This window comes from Ambystoma mexicanum, chromosome 13, assembly GCF_040938575.1.
Source record: "Ambystoma mexicanum isolate Mex_15411 chromosome 13, UKY_AmexF1_1, whole genome shotgun sequence".
NCBI classification, from domain to species: domain Eukaryota; kingdom Metazoa; phylum Chordata; class Amphibia; order Caudata; family Ambystomatidae; genus Ambystoma; species Ambystoma mexicanum.
In genome coordinates, this window is record NC_090938.1 from 11,578,091 (window position 1) to 11,602,001 (window position 23,911).

Here is a 23,911-nt window from a genome sequence, read left to right on the forward strand (position 1 = left end):
GCCCTCTGGGTGGTCAGAAGTGTCCTGGTAATGGGATCAGTTATCCTGCAGACCCGTTTTTTTTACACAGTCTTTGTAACCAGAACTAGGGGCAGCACCTTAATTCATGGCTTCAGCAGCTAACATAAACAGTGTAGAGGTGTCCCTCGTGAAACTCTCCGCTCTGGGTAATGCATGCCTTTGTAGTCACTGACAATCCGATGGTTTTATCGATAAAGCTCTTTTCAGGTGTGTTCAAGTCGTGACCTGCAGGGACGTTTACAGAGATCTCAAGTTCTTCAATCTCAAGTAATCACCCATTCCTGGACTGCAGCCCAACATTTAAAAATGTAAAATGTAGACCGGAAGTGAAAATGACGCACTAAAAAATGCCCCGATTTAGAGAAAAAGATTTTAGAAACGGGCTTCCACATATGTTTGAGGGAGAAGAGTGTTGCGTAGCAATTCTAATTGTATATGCATGCGCGAGCTGCATCGAGGCTTGCGCATGCGCAGAGAATATTAAAGGCGGTGCGCCGGCAGTTCGCGCCGGCGACCGGAGCAGACACACGTCTCCGGCGTCCTCTCTCTGTGTGCCTGCATGCATGCGTGTGTGTGTGTGCGAGCGAGGCCCCGGCACGCCCCAAGGCCCATAACACTGGCGACGAGGGCGGGCACGGAGCCATCCTCCGCTCCGACGACATCGGAGTGAAGGAACACTGCTGCGTGTGTATCGATCGGATGCACACGGACCCACGCGCACGGCCGGCGCCCATTTTCTTTTTCTCTTCTCTACACGCGGAGTGCAGTGGTTGCGGCCCGAGAGGGTGCTCGTGCGCCATCTGCCTCCTGCACTGCTCCAGAGCAATTTTTGGAACCACCACAGCCCAGACACCACAGGGTTGTGGTAAAGACAAGAAAGAGAGTGTGATAGCACTCTGAAGGCCACCAGTTACCTCGGCTCCTACCAGACAAGGATCACTGTGAGTACACTATGGGGGAAGAAGGAGAGGAAGAAAGAAAATGCTGTCGCCCCAATACCTCGCAGAATGCACAGTACTCTAGCTCCTATGTCTGAATTTGATACCACGGGCCCCCCATCCAAGTTAGGGCCGAAGTGGATCACATGGGTCAAGAAGCTGGAAATGTTTTTTAGAGCCTCGGGGGAAACGGAAGATGAGGCGAAGATTGCCATCATGGTCTATTCTGCAGGGACCGAGGTTCAACGCATTTATGACACTCTCAATATTCCAGCAGCGAATTATGATGCGGTCAAGCAAGCCTTCCGTGACCACTTCCTTCCTATGGCAAATGTTGACTTTGACAGGTTTGTCATGGGTGCTGAGAAACAATTGGAAGAGGAATCACTGGACCAGTTTTGCACTCGTCTGAGACAACTAGCGAGCTCCTGCAGATGGGTCAACGAGGAAGAAATGGTTCGTAACCAACTGCTGCAAGGTTGCTGCTCAGGGAAACTGAGGAGACAAGTGCTAAGAGAGCCTGGACAGACTCTGCAGCAAATTCTGGACATGGGGAGAGCGTACGAACTGGAGGAGGCAAGAGGGGCGAAAATGGACGCTGCTACACGCTCCAGGAAGGAGGAAGAGGCATACGCTATAGGATGCTCGGCCATGGGGAAGGCAAGATGGACACCAAAGAGAAGCGAAGGGCCCACAACGCAAGGGAATGTCTCATCGTGTTCATACTGTGGATACGATCTGCCACATGCGGGAGAGTGCCCAGCAAAGTCAAGGACCTGTGGTCGATGCGGCACACCGGGACACTATGCGAGAATGTGCAGGGCAACAACGCCAGTTACGGTTTTGAGAGGACCAGAGCGAGTTGGCAGGGGTGTCGCTGGAAGAGTAAGGGGTGTGTCCTCTGTCGAACAAGGCATGCAAGATCTTAATATCGCGGAAGAGGAGGAGGAAGATGAAGAAATATTTTTCATCTCAAGCATTGCGCAAGGCCCTGGGGACCGTCGACAACCCAAATGCACCGTAAACATTAGCGAGATGCCAACTCCTGTCCTCACAGATACTGGGGCGTCCATCTGCGTACTGCAACAAAACATTACAATGCTCTTCCTGGTCCACCAAGGCTGACGAATTCCACAGCGTGAATCTACGCATTCGGAGGGGATACACCTCTTCCCAGTGTTTGTGGCCCCGGTCTCTCATGGTCAAAACAGAATAAAGGCGAGGTTTTTCGTCACCAGCGTAAGCCCACACTCCCTCCTAAACTGTGCCACGTCAGAAGCGCTCAACATTGTACACTTCACCCTTGCTGTGTACTTCACCGATCTGGACCGCCTACTACAGCGTTTTGAGAAGATATTCACTGGCATCGGAAAACTCTAGGCAGAGCCCATACGGTTGCACATAGATGAGTCTGTGAGGCCGACTGCGCTTAAACATCGGTGTATCTCTTTTCATCTCAGGGAACAAGTGGTGAAAGAGCTACAGTCACTGGTGGACAAGGACATTATCGAAAGGGTAGATGGACCCACTCCCTGGGTCTCCCCAATTGTGGTGGCCCCGAAGCCGAAACAACCAGGGGCAGTACGCATCTGCGTAGATATGAGGCTGCCCAATGTAGCGATCAAACGAGAACGCCATCTCACACCGACCCTAGATGACATCGTCGGAGAGCTCCAGGGAGCCAGGGTCTTCTCGAAGCTAGACCTAAGGTCAGGCTACCACCAGTTGGAACTCCACCCCGAGTCCAGGTATATTACGACCTTTACGACCCATGAGGGGTTGTATCAATACAAAAGACTTAGCTTGGCCCATAACAAAGAGTATGAATTAAATATTGATGTTAGGTAAGAAAAGTGGGCAGTAGTTTGTCTGCGTTCCCAGCTTTGGTCAACATTAGATGCTCATGCTGAGAGCATTTACTTAGCATGTAGATTACTGTTGTACAACAGAAGTGGAAACATTTGCCTTTGCCACTTAGGTGTGTTCATCCCATGGGACCAGGTGGACATGTATGTAGATTTGCAGAGATTTCTGTGCAACTCTTTTGTGTATGTTTTAATCCTTAAGAAGCAATGAAACGAGTACCATATAGCAGGTAACAGTAACATCTGTTTTTTCCAATGCAGTAAAGCTAGTGGCACTCATGCGGGTAGCGTGTTGTGCTTAAAGTAGGTACAGAAGAGAGGATCTGGGTGCAGTCTCTGAAAGTGCAACGGTTTACTGATTCCCTGTGAGAGGGACTGGACACAACGCAGTCACTGGGGTAGTAACATGCAATTTGAGTTGTTGTAATTTTAGCGGTGTAGGGGCTCCAATGATGCTTCCCGCTTGGGGTGCAATCTGGTCTAAGACCGGCCCTGAATGGGGCATCAGTCATACACCATGAGCAGTAAAGCGAGGGGCATGCATCTGAGGAGAGTCTGAGTGTAATGGGAACACCCCCTATTATGAGATCTTAACAGGGCATCAGTCATACACCATGAGCAGTAAAGCAAGGTGGGGTACATCTGAGGAGAGCCTGAGTGTAATGGGGGAACCCCCTTATTATGAGGTCTTCACAGGGTTCAATCATACACCATGAGCAGTAAAGCAAGGGAGTGTATCTGAGGAGAGTGTGAGTGCAATGGGAACACCCCCTATTATGAGGTTTTAAGGGGACATCACTCATACACCATGAGCAGTAAAGCGAGGGGCATGCATCTGAGGAGAGTCTGAGTGTAATGGGAACACCCCCTATTATGAGATCTTAACGGGGCATCAGTCATACACCATGAGCAGTAAAGCAAGGTGGGGTACATCTGAGGAGAGCCTGAGTGTAATGGGGGAACCCCCTTATTATGAGGTCTTCACAGGGTTCAATCATACACCATGAGCAGTAAAGCAAGGGAGTGTATCTGAGGAGAGTGTGAGTGCAATGGGAACACCCCCTATTATGAGGTCTTAAGGGGACATCACTCATACACCATGAGCAGTAAAGCGAGGGGCATGCATCTGAGGAGAGTCTGAGTGTAATGGGAACACCCCCTATTATGAGGTCTTAACAGGACATCACTCATACACCATGAGCAGTAAAGCAAGGTGGGGTACATCTGAGGAGAGCCTGAGTGTAATGGGGGAACCCCCTTATTATGAGGTCTTCACAGGGTTCAATCATACACCATGAGCAGTAAAGCAAGGGAGTGTATCTGAGGAGAGTGTGAGTGCAATGGGAACACCCCCTATTATGAGGTCTTAAGGGGACATCACTCATACACCATGAGCAGTAAAGCGAGGGGCATGCATCTGAGGAGAGTCTGAGTGTAATGGGAACACCCCCTATTATGAGGTCTTAACAGGACATCACTCATACACCATGAGCAGTAAAGCAAGGTGGGGTACATCTGAGGAGAGCCTGAGTGTAATGGGGGAACCCCCTTATTATGAGGTCTTCACAGGGTTCAATCATACACCATGAGCAGTAAAGCAAGGGAGTGTATCTGAGGAGAGTGTGAGTGCAATGGGAACACCCCCTATTATGAGGTCTTAAGGGGACATCACTCATACACCATGAGCAGTAAAGCGAGGGGCATGCATCTGAGGAGAGTCTGAGTGTAATGGGAACACCCCCTATTATGAGGTCTTAACAGGACATCACTCATACACCATGAGCAGTAAAGCAAGGTGGGGTACATCTGAGGAGAGCCTGAGTGTAATGGGGGAACCCCCTTATTATGAGGTCTTCACAGGGTTCAATCATACACCATGAGCAGTAAAGCAAGGTGGGGTACATCTGAGGAGAGCCTGAGTGTAATGGGGGAACCCCCTTATTATGAGGTCTTCACAGGGTTCAATCATACACCATGAGCAGTAAAGCAAGGTGGGGTACATCTGAGGAGAGCCTGAGTGTAATGGGGGAACCCCCTTATTATGAGGTCTTCACAGGGTTCAATCATACACCATGAGCAGTAAAGCAAGGGAGTGTATCTGAGGAGAGTGTGAGTGCAATGGGAACACCCCCTATTATGAGGTCTTAAGGGGACATCACTCATACACCATGAGCAGTAAAGCGAGGGGCATGCATCTGAGGAGAGTCTGAGTGTAATGGGAACACCCCCTATTATGAGGTCTTAACAGGACATCACTCATACACCATGAGCAGTAAAGCAAGGTGGGGTACATCTGAGGAGAGCCTGAGTGTAATGGGGGAACCCCCTTATTATGAGGTCTTCACAGGGTTCAATCATACACCATGAGCAGTAAAGCAAGGGCTTTGCATCCCGTCGTAGCTGTAAATGGTGTCACATGAAAAAGGGTCCTGCAAACAGGTTAAAGAAATGCAATAATGAAGCACAAACATATTTGTTCACTTTTTTTAATTATTTGAATATTTATATAATGAACGTTTGTTTGTAAACTAAAAATGTAACCAAAATAAAGTCATTATGCTCCATGGTAATATTCTTGGATTTCTTGAGCTGCTTTGTGTAGGTTCATCCCCTGCCTCGCCACATAAATCCTCATTATTTACCCATGGCAAAGCACCTCCCCACAAAGCGTGAGACTAGAAATAAGACTCTTCATCTTAACCGGTCCAGTACACCTCAGGATCAGGTATAGTGCACTGTTCCATATAGCTGCAGGAGGGGAGCGGGCAGGGCACCTCAGGGGGACCTCAGCGCGAGAGATGTGTGTGGTAGAGCCAGCCTGTCAGCCTAGTGTACGCACTGCCCACCATGATAGTGTATGAACCTACAAAAGAAGCCAGTGTACAATGCCCAGTCACCCATACCCAGAAGAGAGGCATACAAATATTCCCCACTCTCATTAATACCCAGGAGGGTGGTCCATGTATACAGCCCACCCATAAGAACCCAAGAGAGAGGGCTGTCTATACTGCCCACCCATAAGAACCCAGGAGAGAGGTCTGTCTATACTGCGCACCAATAAGAACCCAGGAGAGAGGGCTGTCTATACTGCCCACTCATAAGAACCCAGGAGAGAGGGCTGTGTATACTGCCCACCCATAAGAACCAGGAGAGAGGGCAGTGTTACTGCCCACTCATAAGAACCCAGAAGAGAGGGCTGTGTTACTGTCCACTCATAAGTACCCAGGAGAGAGGGCTGTGTATACTGCCCACCCATAAGAACCCAGGAGAGAGGGCTGTCTATACTGCCCACCCATAAGAACCCAGGAGAGAGGGCTGTGTACTGCCCACTCATAAGAACCCAGGAGAGAGGGCAGTGTTACTGCCCACTCATAAGAACCCAGAAGAGAGGGCTGTGTATACAGCCCACCCATATGTACCCAGGAGAGAGGGCTGTGGTACTGCCCACTCATATGTACCCAGGAGAGAGGGCTGTCTATACAGCTCACTCTCTGTTGCACGCAGGAGGAGGACTGGTCGATAATGGCCGCTCATATATAAGCAGAAGGGAGGTGTGTATATACTGCGCACTCTCCTGGGTATACACAGAATGGAGACCGGTGTGCAATGCCCTCTAGCTCATACACTGAGGAGGGAGACCTGCGTTTATACCGGAAGGAGGTGTGTGTATATTCCTCATTATCATATATACCCGAGAGGGGGGCCCATACAGAGGCGGTCCCCCCTTGTGGGCCCTGGAGAGAGGCAGGTCTATCTTGCCACCTAGAACCTATATTTAATTTATACCCAAGAGGGCTGGATGCATGTCTACTGCCTCACCACTGGTCTTCAAACTGTGGAGCTGGCCCCCCTACGCTTGCCCGCAGATAGCCTAGGTGGCACATAAGGCTCTTTTAGAAGGGAGGGTGGACATAGAAGCAGTCCTGGCATTTCTGATGCCCGCCGGTATTATTATTACTCAAAGGGTGCTCAGAATAAAATGTTTGGAAACCCCCATCCATGAAGGCTGCTGGTACAAGCCCATAATCAACACATGTTTTCTGCAGCAAGCAACTCAGTTGGCAAGTGAAACCCTAAGCAGGAGGCTTGCCCCTCCAGCCTTGGACAGTAGACCCAGAATGCAACAGCAACACAGGGATTGGAGATGTGGGCCCCAGGATTGGTAGTAAACCCAGATAAGAGGCTTAGTAAGGAGCCCTGGTGGGGTACGTACACACACCTTTGTGGTGGATAGGAGCCCCAGTATGGGACAGTCATCTCTGCATGGGGCAGCTGCCACCTTATGACAGGGCCAGAGCCTGGTAGAGGCGGGGATGCACTACAAAACACAGGCCACAATGTATGAGAGCTGCACAGTGTGGGGCAGGAACCTCATCCTGGGGTGTAAGCCTCCGTATGGGATCGCCCGTAGTATCGACCAGAGTGAGGCCAGCATGGACCACTATTTCAGACCAAGACAGAGGGGAAGGCTGGGGAATGAAACATTCAGCTGCTTTGCTTGCAGCAAGCCACGTCTTTGACGATTCCATGATGAGGACACGTTTGTTCCATCCCATAATACTCTGTGAGGTCATCATGATGGAGACAGGGTAGTTCATGATCTATGGCAAGTTCTGGTTATAAGCCAGGCAATGGAACTCTAGAGACGGCTGGTTGCTGGCAATGTCACTGTGCTTCTCTTCTGTGGGGGATACTGGGTGTGGTGGGGAGAGGGATTCAGGGAGGGTCAGGTAATGAAGAAGTTGCAGTCCGGTCTGGGGTCACATCCAACTCTCATTGCCTCTCCTGCTCCTCGCCGCGCTCCACTGCGTCCTCAGCACTGGGGGGCTGCTTGTGCCATGCCGTCTCTTTGTAAACGAACCATAGATTTCCGGCCCAGAGCAGGAAGTTCAGGAAGCCGAATAACTAGAGAGGAAGATCATAAAAGGCGTCAAGTTACTATCGTCTTTCAGCAGAAAAATAAGCAGCATTGCTTTGATGACTGTCTGTAGTAAACCTCAAGAAAGACCTTTCCGTAAAGCCGAGGGTGGACCCCACACACCCCCAAATAGCTACATGAGGCTCCAGTCACATTCCAGAAAGAGACCTGGGAGCCTCTGTGCCTCCCAACGAGCTCTCATGGGGCTCCTGTCACAATCCAGACAGTCTCAAGGGTCTTGGTCTATCGCCTGGAGCTCTCAGTGCACTCCTGTCCTAACCGAGACACATCCAAGATGTCTACCTGAGGCTCCTGTCCCATCCCACCCAAGTGAGCTTGGTTTGGACCCCTCTGTGTGCATTTGCAAAGCTCTGCTGGGGCTGCTCCTTGTGCATTATGAGAGCTCTGGTTGGCCCCCTGTCTGTGAATTAACAGAGCTATTCTGAGGCCCCTCCCAGTTAACTCACACCTACCCACCCTTCATCCCCTGATGAGACAGTTCTTACCACAGAGATGTTGGCGAGGCCCATTGAGGGTATTGTCCCAGGAGTGCACGTGCCGTGTTCACTTTGGCACGGCAACATGGAGGTGATGAGATTTGAAGGGCGAGTGGCTAATTTCACGTCCGTCAGTCCCTTTCCCCAGGCAGCTGCGGCCACCAGCCACAGGAAGGCAAAGCCACCTGTGATGAAGAAGTCCTGGGGAGAAGCAGAGACAAATTTACACTAGCCTTCCATGTTCAAGCTCCAGAGTCAGGCACAGAGCCTCAGCTTCAATTCAGACCCCACAGATGCCAGTAAATCAGAAACAAGCAGTGTTCAAATATTCTGCGTGAAAATAGATGGGTCAGAATCCCTCTGTGTAGTTTGGTCCAGCTCTGTCACAGATACAAAGCAGGGGATGATCAAAGACCGCCATGTACCAGAATCCCTCAACGTAGGCTGTCCCAGCTCTGCCACAGATACAAAGCAGGGGATGATTAAAGACCGCCATGTACCAGAATCCCTCAACGTAGGCTGTCCCAGCTCTGCCACAGATACAAAGCAGGGGATGATCAAAGACCGCCATGTACCAGAATCCCTCAACGTAGGCTGTCCCAGCTCTGCCACAGATACAAAGCAGGGGATGGTCGAAGTCCGCCAGGCACAAGAAACCCTCTACATATCGGTTCTGCGTCTGCCACAGATGTCAAGCGGGTGATGGTTGCAAACCGACAGGTACCAGACACCCGCTAGTCTGCCCGATCTCTGCTGCAGATACCAAGCTTGCAAACATACAGGATTGGAGTCAATCTAGGTAAGGGGCCTGAAACCATTGGCTGCCTAGATGTTTTGTACTACTGCTCACCTGTCCTAGCCAGTAAAGTCAATGGGGAGAGATCATCTGGGCTGTAAGCCAAAAGAGCTGGAGAGTCGCAAGTTGGAGACCCCTGCTCAACGTGATGTGTCCCAGCTCTGCCACAGATACAGAGAAGGTGATAGTTCTAAGCCCAGCTCTGCCACAGATACAGAGAAGGTGATAGTTCTAAGCCCAGAGATACATGAATCCCTCCAGATAATATGCCAGCTCTGCCGCAGATGCCAATCTGGAGATGGTTGCAAGCCCAGAGATACAAGAATCCCTATAGATATTATTTCCCAGCCCTGCAGCAGATGCCAAGCAGATGCCAAGCAGGTGATGGTTGCAAGCCAGGAGATACAAGAAATCTCTTTAAAAAGGTTTATTAGTGTTATAGTTCAATTTAAAAAAACAATGTTTATTAGTGTTATAATTGAGGTAAAAACATAAATACAGTTTTTCAAGTTTACAAAATACTAAAGTTAATAAATCTCCAAGTTAGCTACATTTTTGTTACTATTCTTAGAGACATCCGGAAGCAAGTCTTTTAAGAAGCGTAATGCTGCAAATCTCCACGAGTTTCACCTATTAGTAAGAATATATTGCCAAATTAAACCTAAATTGCTCTAGTGTCCTGTATTAAATACTTATAATAGAATTCACGATGATGGGTTAGCATCTGAAATTCTATTTCTTTGTTTAAATATTTTATTGAGATCAATAACCATATAAGACTCTTACAAAATATGCAAGAACAAGTGAAAAGAAAAGGCAGATGATATGACAAATAAATCATCCAGAGGAAATAGGACAATATCAGAGTCTTATATGGTATTATATGCATTCTATAACTTAATGCATAAAATGCAATTTAAGATGAGCTCATAGTTGTGTAAGACATGTTTCTTAGACTTAAACAAACAGAAGACACACAGTACAAACATGAACGAGAGGAGGGGAGGCGAAGGTGTTTACCAAGATATACAATGACAACAGAGTATTATCCTTTCTACTGATTCAAAGTTGTGTTTTCTAAACAATCTAAGAACGGTTGCCATTTTAATTCATGTTTGAGCTGTAAAAAAGAGGACGTGGCATTACATTTTCCCATTCCATGGATATTACACACAGAGTTCCACCATATTTTAAAATGCAAACGCTTGAGATCTTTCCAATTAGCGGTGATAGTTTGAATTGCTATCGCCATTAAAAGATCGAACAAATAGCATTTATTTTTGTCAATTGCTGGTTGAATCATTGTACCACCAATATAAAGGAAACTAAAGCAGAAATCTTGTTGCAGAAGAAAAATAAACTTGAGAGTTTTCCATAAATGTTCCCAAAATACGTTGACATAGGCAAAGATAATATGTTTGAAGAAGCCTTGAGTTTGAAGGCAACTCTAGCAATTATCATTTTGTGTGACTCCACCCTTGAAGAGAATTAGTGGGGTAATAAAGGCCCTATAATGGAAGAAATACAGGGTTTGAAGTAAGCTTGCTGAAACAATGGCTTTGGATATATTTTTCCACACAGATGGCCATAATAGCTGGGAATCATTTAGGGAGCAGTCTTGCTTTCATGCCACTAGACAATTCCACAGACTTTCATTTGTTGACACCGATGACCATATCTTATAAAACATGGAAGCTGTAAAGTTTGAGTTAGACAAGTGTATTCTTTCAACTTGGTAAACATTGGGTTTACATACAAATACCTCATAATGTTCCATATTTGCATCAACCAAACTTAAATATTGCTGTATAAATACCATTGGTATATGGTATCTGGTTACCATCTCACTAAAGGTGAGTGGAGTTCCTGGAATGAACAGTTGTCCAATAAATGTAATACCTAGAGAGAGCCATGGTCTCCAACATATCATTAATTTGTTGACCTTTATCAGGGGATTCACCCAGTTGTATTGTGAGACAAACTGGGTTGTTTTTGTAATGGATGGAAATAAATCGGCTCGAAGATATGCGACAGACATATTAATACTAGCACTGGTAAAATATGTATTGTTTCCCTTAATGTTAGGGTGATCTGCAAGAGTGTGAGGGGAGACCATCGCTCTCTCTAAAAGAAGCCAGTTGGCACATTAGGATCAGTAGGAATATACCGTAGTTGAGCTTGTCGTAACACAGATGCCATATGATATTTTTTTTATCTGGGAATCCAACTCCCCCACAAGCTCGAAACTTCTTAAGTTTACATAGGGAAATTCTTTGTTTATATTTCCCCCCGAGAAATTGGAGAATACAGGAATCCAGTGATTTAAAGAATGAAGCGGCAAAGGAGATAGGGCGCATGTATAGAAAGTAAAGTATAATTGGGGAAATAATCATTTTGACGGATTCTATTCTACCCCACCAGGATAAGAAGAGGGGGGACCATGAATTAGTAATCTCCTTTACTATGGTCAGGATAGTTGCAGTATTTTGTTTAATAATATCTTTAGTAGAGTATGATATATGAATATCTAGGTATTTAATACCTGCAGGGCATCATTTCATTCCAGAGAGTAAAATACGATGTCTGTTTCAATGTATATTGAGTGGTAGGATTTCTGACTTGTCTGTATTGAGCTTTTATACTGACGCTAAGGCGAATTGTGTGATAATATAGAGTAAATGATGCAAAAATTGTCTATTATATTCAGGAGCAGTTATACATCATCTGCATAGGCAGCTGTCTTGATTTGAAGACCATCATAAAAAGTACCAGCTATATTATCTTCCTGTCGTATCACCTCTAGGAAAGGTTCAGCGCAAGAATAAAAAGAAGGGGGGAGAGGATACAACCTTGAGGAGTGGGAAAAAAAGAGGACATTTTTCAGTTTACAAAGACTGATGTTTTAGGTTAGAGTACAATACTTTGACAATAGATATAAAGGGGTCAGTAATCCCATGCCATTTTAGAGCCTCGAACATGTAATTCCATTCAACCCTATCAAAGGCTTTTTCAGCATCAAGTGCCATTTCCACACAAGGATTAGTAGATTTCTGAATGATGTTAAGAATATCAATAAAGAATTTGATATTGGCTGAAGATAATCGCCCTTTAACATAGCCTACCTGGTCATTTTTAATTACATTTGGAAGATAAAGAATGCGTCTATTCGCTCGGATCTTGGCAAAAACTTTACAATTAGTGTTTATTAAGGAGATAGGTCTGTAATTTTGGGTCATTTCAGGATCTTTGTTGGGTTTAGGGAACAAAATAAGCACTGCTTCCAAAAAGGTTCATATAGCTTTTTCGTTAGTAATGAAGGAAGTATAAAATTCACTAAGTTTGGGAACTAAAAGATCATTGAAGTGGGCAAAGAAGTCAATAGTGAAACCATCCGGTCCAGGAGCTTTACCTTTTCTAAGGTCTTCAATAGCTTTACATATTTCATTGGGGGAAATGGGGGCATTTAATGTTTGGAAATTTGTGTTTGAATATGAGTTGTGGTGTATATGCCTAAAAAAAATGAGTATGGGTGCTATTAGGGGGGCTTGAGAAGAATATCATTTTTGGTAAAAGTTGAGAATGCTTGTAAAATTCATTTATCAGAGAAGATTCTATTGCTGTTCTGATCTTTAATGACTGCAATCTAACCGTTATCCCTTCTCAGTTTAAGATAAGACGCCAGAGATTTGCTGCATTTATTAGAAAAGTCATACATTTTAGATTAGTATTTTAGAAGATTTGCACATGAGTATTGTGTATCCATATTATTATACTGTATACATTGAGTGAATTGTTCATCTTTCAGGAGGGCTAAATTAAATCTATATCTGCAATGTTTATATGAATTGTGTGGGTTGGATAACTGAATATGAACAGGTGCATGGTCTGATAAGGTTATACGTTCTATCTAGGCATCTAGCAAATGATTAGTCAAGGATTTAGAAATGAGAACAGTCAATTCTTGAGAATGAATTGCGAGGAGAGGAGTAAAAGGTATATTCCAAATCGGAAGGATGAGTCATGCACCGTGCATCAATAAGGCCCAGTTCGGAAACAAAGTTGGCTATTTGCAAGTGGGATTTAGGTTTGTTGAAATGTACATTTGATTTCCGTTTGTGAAAGGGTTCTATAACCTCATTACAGTCACCACACACAATAAGGTTGTTAGGGTTGGAATTGAGGATAACATGTCTTAACTGAATCCAGAATGCGGGATCGGGATTGGTAGAACCATATACATTTAAAATAGAATATTCAGTAGAATCAATAAGTAACTTAACCAGAACCCATCTTCCCACATCATCTGATTCTGTGGAGATGACCTTACATTGGATATGCTTGTTTATGAGGGTGATGACTCCATTTATTTTCCCATTCGCCGCACTTGAAAATACTTGACCCACCCATAGACGTTTTAGTTTAGCCGCTTCTGCCTGTGACCTGTGAGATTCCCGTAGAAAAGCAATGCATGGTTTAGCTACATTAAGATGGGAACGAATTTTCTGTCTTTTAATCGGATTGTTTAAAATTCTTTGAGGTTATGTTAAACGACATCAATAGTATATTCCACAAGAACAAATAAATAAAGTTTGAGTATGACATATTCTTTTATGATAAACAAAATAAATGATAGTCACTCAAAAGGGTAGTGTTGAGGTAATCAGCAGTTGCATTAATGGACTAATGGGAGAGAAAGATAAGGGAGAAGGAAAGACAAACGTAACCAACATGGAATTCTGTAATTACCCTGTATTAACGTTAAAAAGAGTAGTGGCTAACAGGAAACAGCCACTTCAAACCGTGTTGGATTGAAACAAAGAATAGTAGGGGTGGCGAGCTGGACCCAGGAGGGCTCACCCAGTACCCCGCTCCGGCAAGGACATCACAAAAATAATGAAGGTTTCATACCGTACATTTACATTCATGTAGGTGGTCTGGCTATGTCCATTTCCTCTCTAGTGTGTCCCTGGATGAAGTTGCGCAGATCAATTGGATTTTGGAAGGTGAATGTATGACCATTAAGAGTAGCCTTTAGAATGGCTGGATGAATTACTCTGTATCTGGCATGTAATTGCCTTAGCGCAGGCCTAAACGTGAAGAGTTATTTCCTTCTTGCCGCTGTGGCATCAGATACATCTTGAGACATAAAGATTTTGGTGCCTTTCCACGTGAGTTTCCTTTTTTTCTTTGCTCATGATGAGTAGGACGTGAGTGTAATCACATACTTCAAAAATGAGAGTTCTTGGAGAATTTCGAGAACATATGATGGTTCCTACACGATGGACCCTTTGAATGTTAAGCTGCAAGGGCATAGGAAGAACCAGGAGTTGAAGAAGCATGTAATATAGGAATTGAATGGGGTTATCTTTTTCAATATTTTCCGTTACACCCACAATTCATAAATTGTTCCTCCTATTCCTATTTTCCAAATGGTCTGCTTGCTTCTGCAAAGAGTTGACTGAATTTTCTAGTGTCGCCACTCTTCCTGTAACATCTTGTCACGCACTTACCCCCTTCTCGGCCCTGGAGCCGGCACTCTTCCAGACATCCACCGCTCCATCGACTCCGGGGCCATCCTTGTTCTGTTTCCTTGTTTTCACGGGGTCATGGGTTCCGCCCTTTTCTGTCTGCTCCTGTCTCCCAGCGTGGGGATGACGCAGAGAGGCTGCGGAGAGCCGCACGGCTGTGGAGGAACCCGCGGCCCAGCTGACGGTTGCCATGGCGACTTTCCGATGTTCGATGACTGCGCACCACCAGTCACGTGGTCTGTAACTGTTTACGTGACCAATTACGAAGGCAACGGATATAAACAAGCACGATTACACCACCCGCTGCTTCTCAGCTGTGTTCCGGCCGGCATTTGGCGTTTCATGTGTGCTGTTGTTCCCTTGCTCTTGTTTGAACTGACCCTGTTTTGATCTAATTTCACTGCACCTGGTTAGCCTTTGGATTTTACTGCCTGGCTCTTCTTTCCTTATCTGCTTGCTGTTTTGCCCTGCTGTGCTCGATCTCTGGACTGCTTTTTGGACTGCCTTTTGGATCCTGGAAGCATAACCTGGGTATCACTGGTCAGGCTCTGGCGTGGCTGACCTCCTTCCTCTCCAATCGACCCTCCCAGGTCCAACTGGGTTCCTTCCTCTTTGACATCTTTTTCTCTACCTGTGGTGCCCCCCAGGGATCTAACCTCTACCCGTGGCTGTTCAACCAGTATCTGGCACTTCTTGCTCACCGCATCGCCGCTCTCTGTCCCAACTTTCAGTGCTACGCGGATGATACCCAGCTCATTTTCAGGCTACCCTCGGCCTCCTCTTCCCCTTCCCTCATCTCTGACTGTCTCTCTGCTATCCAGGAACGGTGTGCCGCCAACGACCTCTGCCTTAATGCTAGTAAGAAAGAGATTCTACTTATCGGCACACCCACGCCCTCCTTCCCCGCAGCTCTCTGGGCGGCCTCCTCTTCACATATCTGACATCTCCAAGAAGGCACACTACCAGCTACACCTCCTCAGGGGTATCCTTCCTTTCCTCTCCTTCCCCCAGAAGCTCACTGTCTCCAGAGCCCTTGTTCTCTCGAAGCTGGACTACTGTAACAGCCTCTATCTAAATCTTCCTGCCCTTTGCAACTCATCCAGAACAGGACTGCAAGACTTGTCCTTGGCCTCAAGCCCAGGGACCGTATCTCTCCAGGACTGAAATCACTACACTGGCTCCCAGTGGCTGCGAGGATTAAGTTCAAAACCCTCTGCATTGTCCACCAGGCCTTCCAGGGCCTTGGGCCAAAGTACCTTCAACTCTCTCTTCCGAAACATCTTCCTTCTCGAGCTCTTCGCTCATCCACCTCCAACTACCGCAGGGTCAGCCGCTTCTCCAAGCAACGAGCTGGGGGTAGATCTCTCTCCGCAGCAGGGGCCTCCCTCTGGAACAGCCTTCCTGCTTCCCTGAAACTTGAGGAGAACCATCTCCGGTTCCGGAAGCACCTCAAAACCTTCCTCTTTGCCTCCGCTTTCTCTCCCTCTCTCCCCTGCTAAATTCAATGAACCTGCACTGAATCTGCTACTGGACCACTTACCGATCTTGGTCCTTGGCCCAGCCACTCTCCCCTGCACTGCCTACCTGCACTACGGGACTGTCTCTGTATCCTTCAGCCCCTTCTCCCGGCACTTACCTTGCACTTGCCACCAGCTGGCCCTATTATTTATCTTGTATTCTACTAACCATGTACTGCACTTTTCTTGCACTTGCCACCACCTGGCCCTATTATTTATCTTGTATTCTACTAACCATGTACAGCACCTTTCCCCCTCTCCCCTTCCCCCTGCACTTTTCCCTTCCCTCTACCCTTGCACTTGCGCGATCTGAATTGACACATGGCCTAGTAGGATCGTTGTCTGTCTCCCCTTGTCCCCTCCCCTGCCTCGTCGCGCCTTGAAACACTTGTGTATAGGCGCGTTACAAGTGCCATATCATATTATATCCTATCATATCATATCCTCCACATGTCCTGTTGAACTGGACTTTTCTTGCTTCTGGAGCTACCTTGGACACTGAACTGTGCCTTTTGTGGATACCTACAGACTGTCCAGTCGGTGTCTACTGCTGGAACTTGTTTTGACATTTTGTACCGCACCTGCAAGAGGGGAGCCTAACCTGCTTTTGGGGTTTCTCTGCTTCCTTCCCTGGGACCATTCCACAATTCCCCATAGGTAGGTGGCTTCCTTGGTCCCTTGTTGTTTCATTGTGTCCCTGATTACAGTGTCCTTAACCTTGCTCTGTTCCTTTTCAGCTGCTGGGATATCCAATGCGGCCGTTGGCCCCAATAACCGGTCAGCGAGTGAACAGTGCCTCTCTGACTGGTGCTTGGGGCAGAGGTATTTTAATCTTCGTGGTAATCCATGTCTTGACAAATCTTCAGCATCGCTGACCCTTCTTTCTACTTCATTTATCCTTGATTCAAAAGTCCACCATTTATCGTCCTACATTTGCGATTTAGCAGTTGTGCGTCCATAAATGGTTTAAGGACTTTAATCTCTGTTAAGATAGCTTGCATGACCGGGTCTTGTAAGTCACCCGTGGGTGTGGCAGAGTCACTTTTCTGTCTTTTAGGGCGCTGTTGGTTGAAATTACTGGCAAGTCCTTGGGTTACCCTTTTTTAGAAGCCATACTGTGGCAGGTTATCTGGCAATCATTTTACACAAAATTTCTGCAACAAAATTCAGTTAAGCCTGAGGGAGCTGTATAAAGATTGTGCCTTATTGTAGAATGAAGAGCACCATATAAGCCAGCAGCCTAATAGCTTGCTGTGAAATTGTGGTAATAAATGTGCACAGCATTTCTGCCCCAAAATTCCATTAGCAGTGAGGGAGACACAAACAAAATAAAATAAAAGTGTGCCTTATTGTGGAATGAAGAGCAAAAGGTGGGCCAGCCACTAAAAAACTTGTGAAAAATATCCGCAGCTTAACATTCCAAGCAGCCGTGTGCCAAAAGTACCTTTTTACCGTATAGCTGGGCTTACATCACATCGACGTTTCCTTGTTGTAGAGAGACCACACTTGGATACATGCAGCTGACAGGAAACGTTGCCTTGTTGTTCAGGCAGCAGCCCAGGGTTCTTATCCGTCTGTCTGTTAGGACACCTACCTGTGCTGGGCGGCGGGGCCCTGGGGGGCGTACTGGTTCCTGGCGTTTGTACCCACGTCTTAGATTGTGGGGAAGACGCGTCGCTCCGGGCACAGTTTCCCGGCGGATTTGCTCTGTCCTGGCCCGTGTGGGGCACGGTTGTCGTTCGCGCATCGGTTCGAACGGGTTTGCGTTCCAAACCTCGTTCGCGCGGCGACGCCTACTCGCGCATGCGCATTGCCGCGCGATTCAAGCCTCGTTCTCACACAGGACCGCTATTTAAGCAATCCGAATTGGTATTCCCATCGCGTCTCAACGCGGTTGGTTCCCTTCCGCCACGCTCCCTGGTTCCGTGATCCGTTGGTCCTGATCCAGTGCCTGGGCCTTGTCCTTTCTTGCCCCAACTCCCCTCTCTGGCCTTTCCTTCCCCTTCCTGTCCTCTTGTGTACTCCTGTCTCCTTCCTGGGGGTCCTCCCTGCTTCCATCCTTGCCTGTATTGCCCGCCTCCTGCTGAGTCTCCTGTGGCCCTGGACTGCCTCTCCAGCTCCCCGTCTTGTTACCTTGGACCCCGGCTTACCTGCACCTGTATCTTAGACTCTTTGCTTACCGGCATTGATTCCTTGGACTCTCAGCTTGCCGGTATAAGCTACCTTATACCATCCTGGATAACTGCTTGGGATACTTTGCCGATACCTGCCAACAACATCTACGACCTTCCCAGTCAGTGCTTGCACTGTTCTGACGCCACGTTAATCTTGGGAAGCGTCATCCGTGGCGTCAGGAGCGGGCCCCAGTTCAATCCTGTATTACAGGACGGATCCGGGGTTGGTTCTTTACGTTACTACTCTTCAGTTGCGAAGACTTCATCAGCTACGAGTCTACCTCTACCACGACCTGGCTACCTCAGCACGCAAGACTTCTGGTGATACAGGTACGCCCCGTCCTCGGGATACGCAACTTAACAGATTGAGACGCCTTATCCCCAGTTCTGTGACGGAGATGGAGGAATCCCAGGTGATCCATGACGAAGTTAGAGCTTTAAGGGCAGAAATGGCGGTATTACGTCAGGAGAATCTCAATCTCCGCCAGATGGTTATGCAAGGAAACCCTGTGGAGACACCCATGGCTACCACCGCATCCATGAAGTTTGATGGTGATCCTAGGCGTGTGGCGGAATTCTGCAACCATTGCAGGATACATTTTCTGTTCCGGGCATCACATTTCACACAAGAAAAGGCTAAGATTGGCTACATATTGGGAAACCTAACTGGAAGTGCCTTGGCTTGGGCTTCTCCCTTGGTATCAGCTAACAGCCCCATTCTCAACGATTTCGTGGCATTTGAGAAAGCATTTTTGGAGGTATTTCAATCTCCCAATTTGGCAGTTACGGCACAGAATCAGTTGATGGATTTAAAACAAGGATCCAGTGATATCATCACATATATAAGTCGGTTTCGTCAATTGGCTACGGACTCTCAATGGCCCGAAGTAACGCAGAAGACCCTGTTCAGACGTGGCCTAAGAGAAGAATACAAAGACGAGCTACTTCACATACCCGAACCTGAGACTCTGCCGTTGCTCCAGGAACAGGTCCTGCGTATTGATCATCGCCTGGCCGAACGAAGAGGCGAAAGACGTCGGTTAGAGAGGTTCCTTCCCCGACCTCTTCCTCAGGCTGGAAGTGCACCCGTCAGTTCAGAGATGGGTCTAGAACCCATGCAGCTAGGAGCACTCAGAGGACCATTATCGGAGGCTGAGAAAAGACGTAGGAGAAGTCTCCGTCTTTGTTTGTATTGTGGTACAGCTGGACATTTTCTCAGCGCTTGTCCGTTGCGACCAAACAAGAAGGTGGGAAACTAGGAGGCCTGTCGCGACAGAGGAAGGCAGTGACAGGCCCTTCGATCTCTTCAGTCCTTCCCATTCCTGTGACGACCCATCCACCCATGACTCCGGTGGCTCTTATGGCTCTTCAGATCCGGGTTACCTGGCAGAGTAAATCAGTGATCGTAATGGGTCTTCTGGATTGTGGAGCCTCAGGTAATTATGTGGACTTTGAATTTTCCAAGAAGAACGGGATACCGCTGCTTGACAAGGATTGTGTTACCTTGGTGGAGGTAATTGATGGAACCCCGTTGGCCTCCGGTCCAGTTCGTCAACATACCGGAATCCTACAACTCCAGATAGCCGAACACCACGAACTGATTTCTCTTGACGTGATTAAATCACCCTCATACCCGATAATACTGGGGTTACCGTGGCTATTACATCATAATCCCATTATTGATTGGGTTTCCCGTACCCTGACCTTTGCTTCCAATCGATGTAGTCGGGAGTGTAACACCTTCGAACCTAGCACCGGATCTTCCACGATTGCTACTCAGACAGAAGGATCAGGACCACTTCAAGTATGTACCTTGTCTTCGGTACCTTCCGACTACAACGATTACCATGAGGTATTTTCTGAACCTGGTACCATACCTCTGCCACCACACAGAGACTTTGATTGTGCCATAGATCTACTACCCGATGCAGTAATTCCTCATGGCAAATTGTATTCTCTATCACCCCACGAGAGGGAGGTCCTGCAGGAATACTTGGATGACTGTCTTCGGAAAGGTTATATAACACCTTCTAAGTCACCTGCGGGATTCCCTTTGTTCTTTGTGAAAAAGAAGGAGGGCACTTTACGGCCTTGTGTGGACTATAGGCAATTAAATGACATCACACGAAAGGATCGATATCCATTGCCCCTGATACGCAACATTATGGAGTCTTTACGGGATGCCCGTATATTTTCTAAATTGGATCTCCGAGGGGCATACCATCTAGTACGTATCAAGCCGGGCGATGAGTGGAAAACGGCTTTCAAGACCACAGCAGGGCATTTCGAGTATCGTGTAATGCCGTTTGGTCTGTGCAACGCTCCAGCCGTTTTTCAACGGCTGATGGATGACATTTTCTCGGATTTGATTGGTGTGTCCGTATGGGTCTATCTCGATGATATCTTGATATTCTCCAAAGAGAAAGAGGAACATCTACGTCATGTGAAGGAGGTCCTTGGTCGGTTACATCACAATCATTTATACGCCAAAGCGGAGAAATGTCTCTTTCATCAGAGGACTATCGAATTTCTTGGATATGTTATTAGTGAATCCGGAATACACATGGATCCTGCCAAGGTAAGGGCGATTCAGGAATGGAGACAACCTTACGATCTGAAATCTCTTCAGCGTTTCTTAGGATTCGCCAATTTTTACCGGCGTTTCATACCTGCCTATTCGGAAGTAGCCGCGCCTTTGTCTGATTTGACCAGCAACAAGACTCCGTTCAGATGGACTACAGCAGCAACCAATGCTTTCAAGAGACTGAAGGAGGCATACAGTTCTTCCCCAATTTTACATCATCCGGATGAGAACAGGCCATTCATCGTGGAGGCGGATGCTTCCGATTTTGCGGTTGGGGCTGTTCTTCTTCAAGACGATCCTCAGATAGGATTGGAGGTTCCTGTTGCCTATTATTCCCGGAAGCTAACATCCAGCGAACGGAATTATGCAATCATTGAAAAGGAGTTATTGGCCATAAAGATTGCATTCGAGGAATGGCGTCACCATCTTCTGGGAGGAAGATTCTCTGTGGAAGTACGTACTGATCACCGGAACCTACAGTATCTACGTTCCTTACAGTGTCGTACTTCTCGTTTGGCTCGTTGGGCCTTGTTCTTCTCCCAGTTTGATTTCACGATTTCCTACATCCCTCAGTCACGTAATTTGAAGGCTGACGCTCTCTCCCGCTCCTTGGAAAACAACGTTGAGCCAGATCATCGAACTCAACAATTACTTCCTTCCAAACACTTTTTGTTGGTCATAACTCAATGCTTGGATACCATTCTACGGGACACTCAAAAGGACCCCAAGTATTCCTTATTTCTTCAACACCCTTCTATTAGGGAGAACGGTGGTCTACTTTTCTTTCACACTCGGTTATACCTCCCCACTGAAGTACTTCGGACCGCAGTCCTGCAAGCATTACACGACTCTAAGATCGGGGGACATCGCGGCATTCGATCCACTCAGGAACTGGTTTCTCGTCAATTTTGGTGGCCAGGATGGGCCAGGCAGACAAGAGAATATGTGGAATGTTGCCCAGTGTGTGCCCAGGTCAAGATTCCACGAAAGAAACCCATAGGACTTCTCCAACCCACCGAGAGAGCACCTTATCCTTGGCATACTATTGCCACCGATTTCATCGTGGACCTCCCTCCCTCGGAAGAAAATACATGCATCATGGTAGTCATCGATAGTTTTTCTAAACTAGCCCATTTCATTCCATTCCGGAAGGTACCTTCAGCCGGTAGTATGGCTCAGGCCTTTTTACATTCTGTTTATCGCTTACATGGACTTCCTGAGAAGATTATTTCAGACCGTGGATCACAGTTCATTTCTGCCTTTTGGAAACAACTCTGCCGTCACTTGGGTGTCCAGCGTGCTCTCAGTTCCGGCTATCATCCACAAACCAATGGCCTGACCGAGCGGACAAATCAGACTTTGGAGCAATACTTACGCTGTTTTTCCAATGCTTCTCAATCCAACTGGGCAAAACATCTGGATCTAGCTGAGGTGGCTTATAACAATTCCAAACACTCGGCCACTGGAATGAGTCCTTTCTATTGTTCCTCAGGTCTACATCCCAAATTGATTCCGTTTCATCCTGTTCCTTCCAGTACGGTTCCCTCCGCTGATCAAATGGTTGCTGTCATCCAGAAGAATCAGACACAGGCCACAGGAGCTCTCGCCAAGGCGTGTGCGAGTATGAAGGCACAGGCTGATAGAGGTAGGAGTAGTGAACCAGCTTTTCTGGTTGGGGACATGGTATGGCTCTCTTCTAGAAACTTACCAGTACGCAATCTCCCAACTAAATTAGCACCCCGTTTTCTGGGACCTTTTCGGGTAGTTAGACGGATCTCTTCTGTAGCTTTCAAATTGGATTTGCCGCAGTCTTGGCGGATTCACCCCGTCTTCCATGTGTCTCTCCTCAAGCCGTTTCGGTCTGATCCGTACGGTCGTTCACATTCTCGGCCTGCGGCCATTGATGTGGGGGGCACTCCGGAATTCGAGGTACAAGAGATTTGTGACTCCCGTTTCTTCCGGGGTAGGCTTCAGTTCTTGGTGGACTGGAAGGGTTACCCTGCTTGTGATCGGACTTGGGAACCCTGTGTGAACATTCATGCCCCCCGTCTACTACGGGAATTTTTTCGTAGGAATCCTTGGAAGCCGGGTGCTCCGGGTCTTTCTGGTGGGGAGCATAGTGTTAGGACACCTACCTGTGCTGGGCGGCGGGGCCCTGGGGGGCGTACTGGTTCCTGGCGTTTGTACCCACGTCTTAGATTGTGGGGAAGACGCGTCGCTCCGGGCACAGTTTCCCGGCGGATTTGCTCTGTCCTGGCCCGTGTGGGGCACGGTTGTCGTTCGCGCATCGGTTCGAACGGGTTTGCGTTCCAAACCTCGTTCGCGCGGCGACGCCTACTCGCGCATGCGCATTGCCGCGCGATTCAAGCCTCGTTCTCACACAGGACCGCTATTTAAGCAATCCGAATTGGTATTCCCATCGCGTCTCAACGCGGTTGGTTCCCTTCCGCCACGCTCCCTGGTTCCGTGATCCGTTGGTCCTGATCCAGTGCCTGGGCCTTGTCCTTTCTTGCCCCAACTCCCCTCTCTGGCCTTTCCTTCCCCTTCCTGTCCTCTTGTGTACTCCTGTCTCCTTCCTGGGGGTCCTCCCTGCTTCCATCCTTGCCTGTATTGCCCGCCTCCTGCTGAGTCTCCTGTGGCCCTGGACTGCCTCTCCAGCTCCCCGTCTTGTTACCTTGGACCCCGGCTTACCTGCACCTGTATCTTAGACTCTTTGCTTACCGGCATTGATTCCTTGGACTCTCAGCTTGCCGGTATAAGCTACCTTATACCATCCTGGATAACTGCTTGGGATACTTTGCCGATACCTGCCAACAACATCTACGACCTTCCCAGTCAGTGCTTGCACTGTTCTGACGCCACGTTAATCTTGGGAAGCGTCATCCGTGGCGTCAGGAGCGGGCCCCAGTTCAATCCTGTATTACAGGACGGATCCGGGGTTGGTTCTTTACGTTACTACTCTTCAGTTGCGAAGACTTCATCAGCTACGAGTCTACCTCTACCACGACCTGGCTACCTCAGCACGCAAGACTTCTGGTGATACAGGTACGCCCCGTCCTCGGGATACGCAACT

The 23,911-nt window shown here is 47.6% G+C and overlaps 1 protein-coding gene across 1 annotated transcript in view; it reads right to left on the reverse strand.

Annotated features, from left to right (window-relative positions):
* Positions 1–5,493: 5,493 nt before the first annotated feature.
* SYPL2 (synaptophysin like 2) overlaps positions 5,494–23,911 on the reverse strand; it is a 148,788-nt gene continuing 130,370 nt past the window's right edge. The window contains exons 5-6 of the mRNA XM_069633004.1: positions 8,249–8,440; positions 5,494–7,729 (exon numbers count right to left, since the gene is read on the reverse strand). Coding sequence (XP_069489105.1) covers positions 7,598–7,729; positions 8,249–8,440 — 324 coding nt within the window. The 3' untranslated portion in view covers positions 5,494–7,597. The remainder of the gene's footprint in view (positions 7,730–8,248; positions 8,441–23,911) is intronic.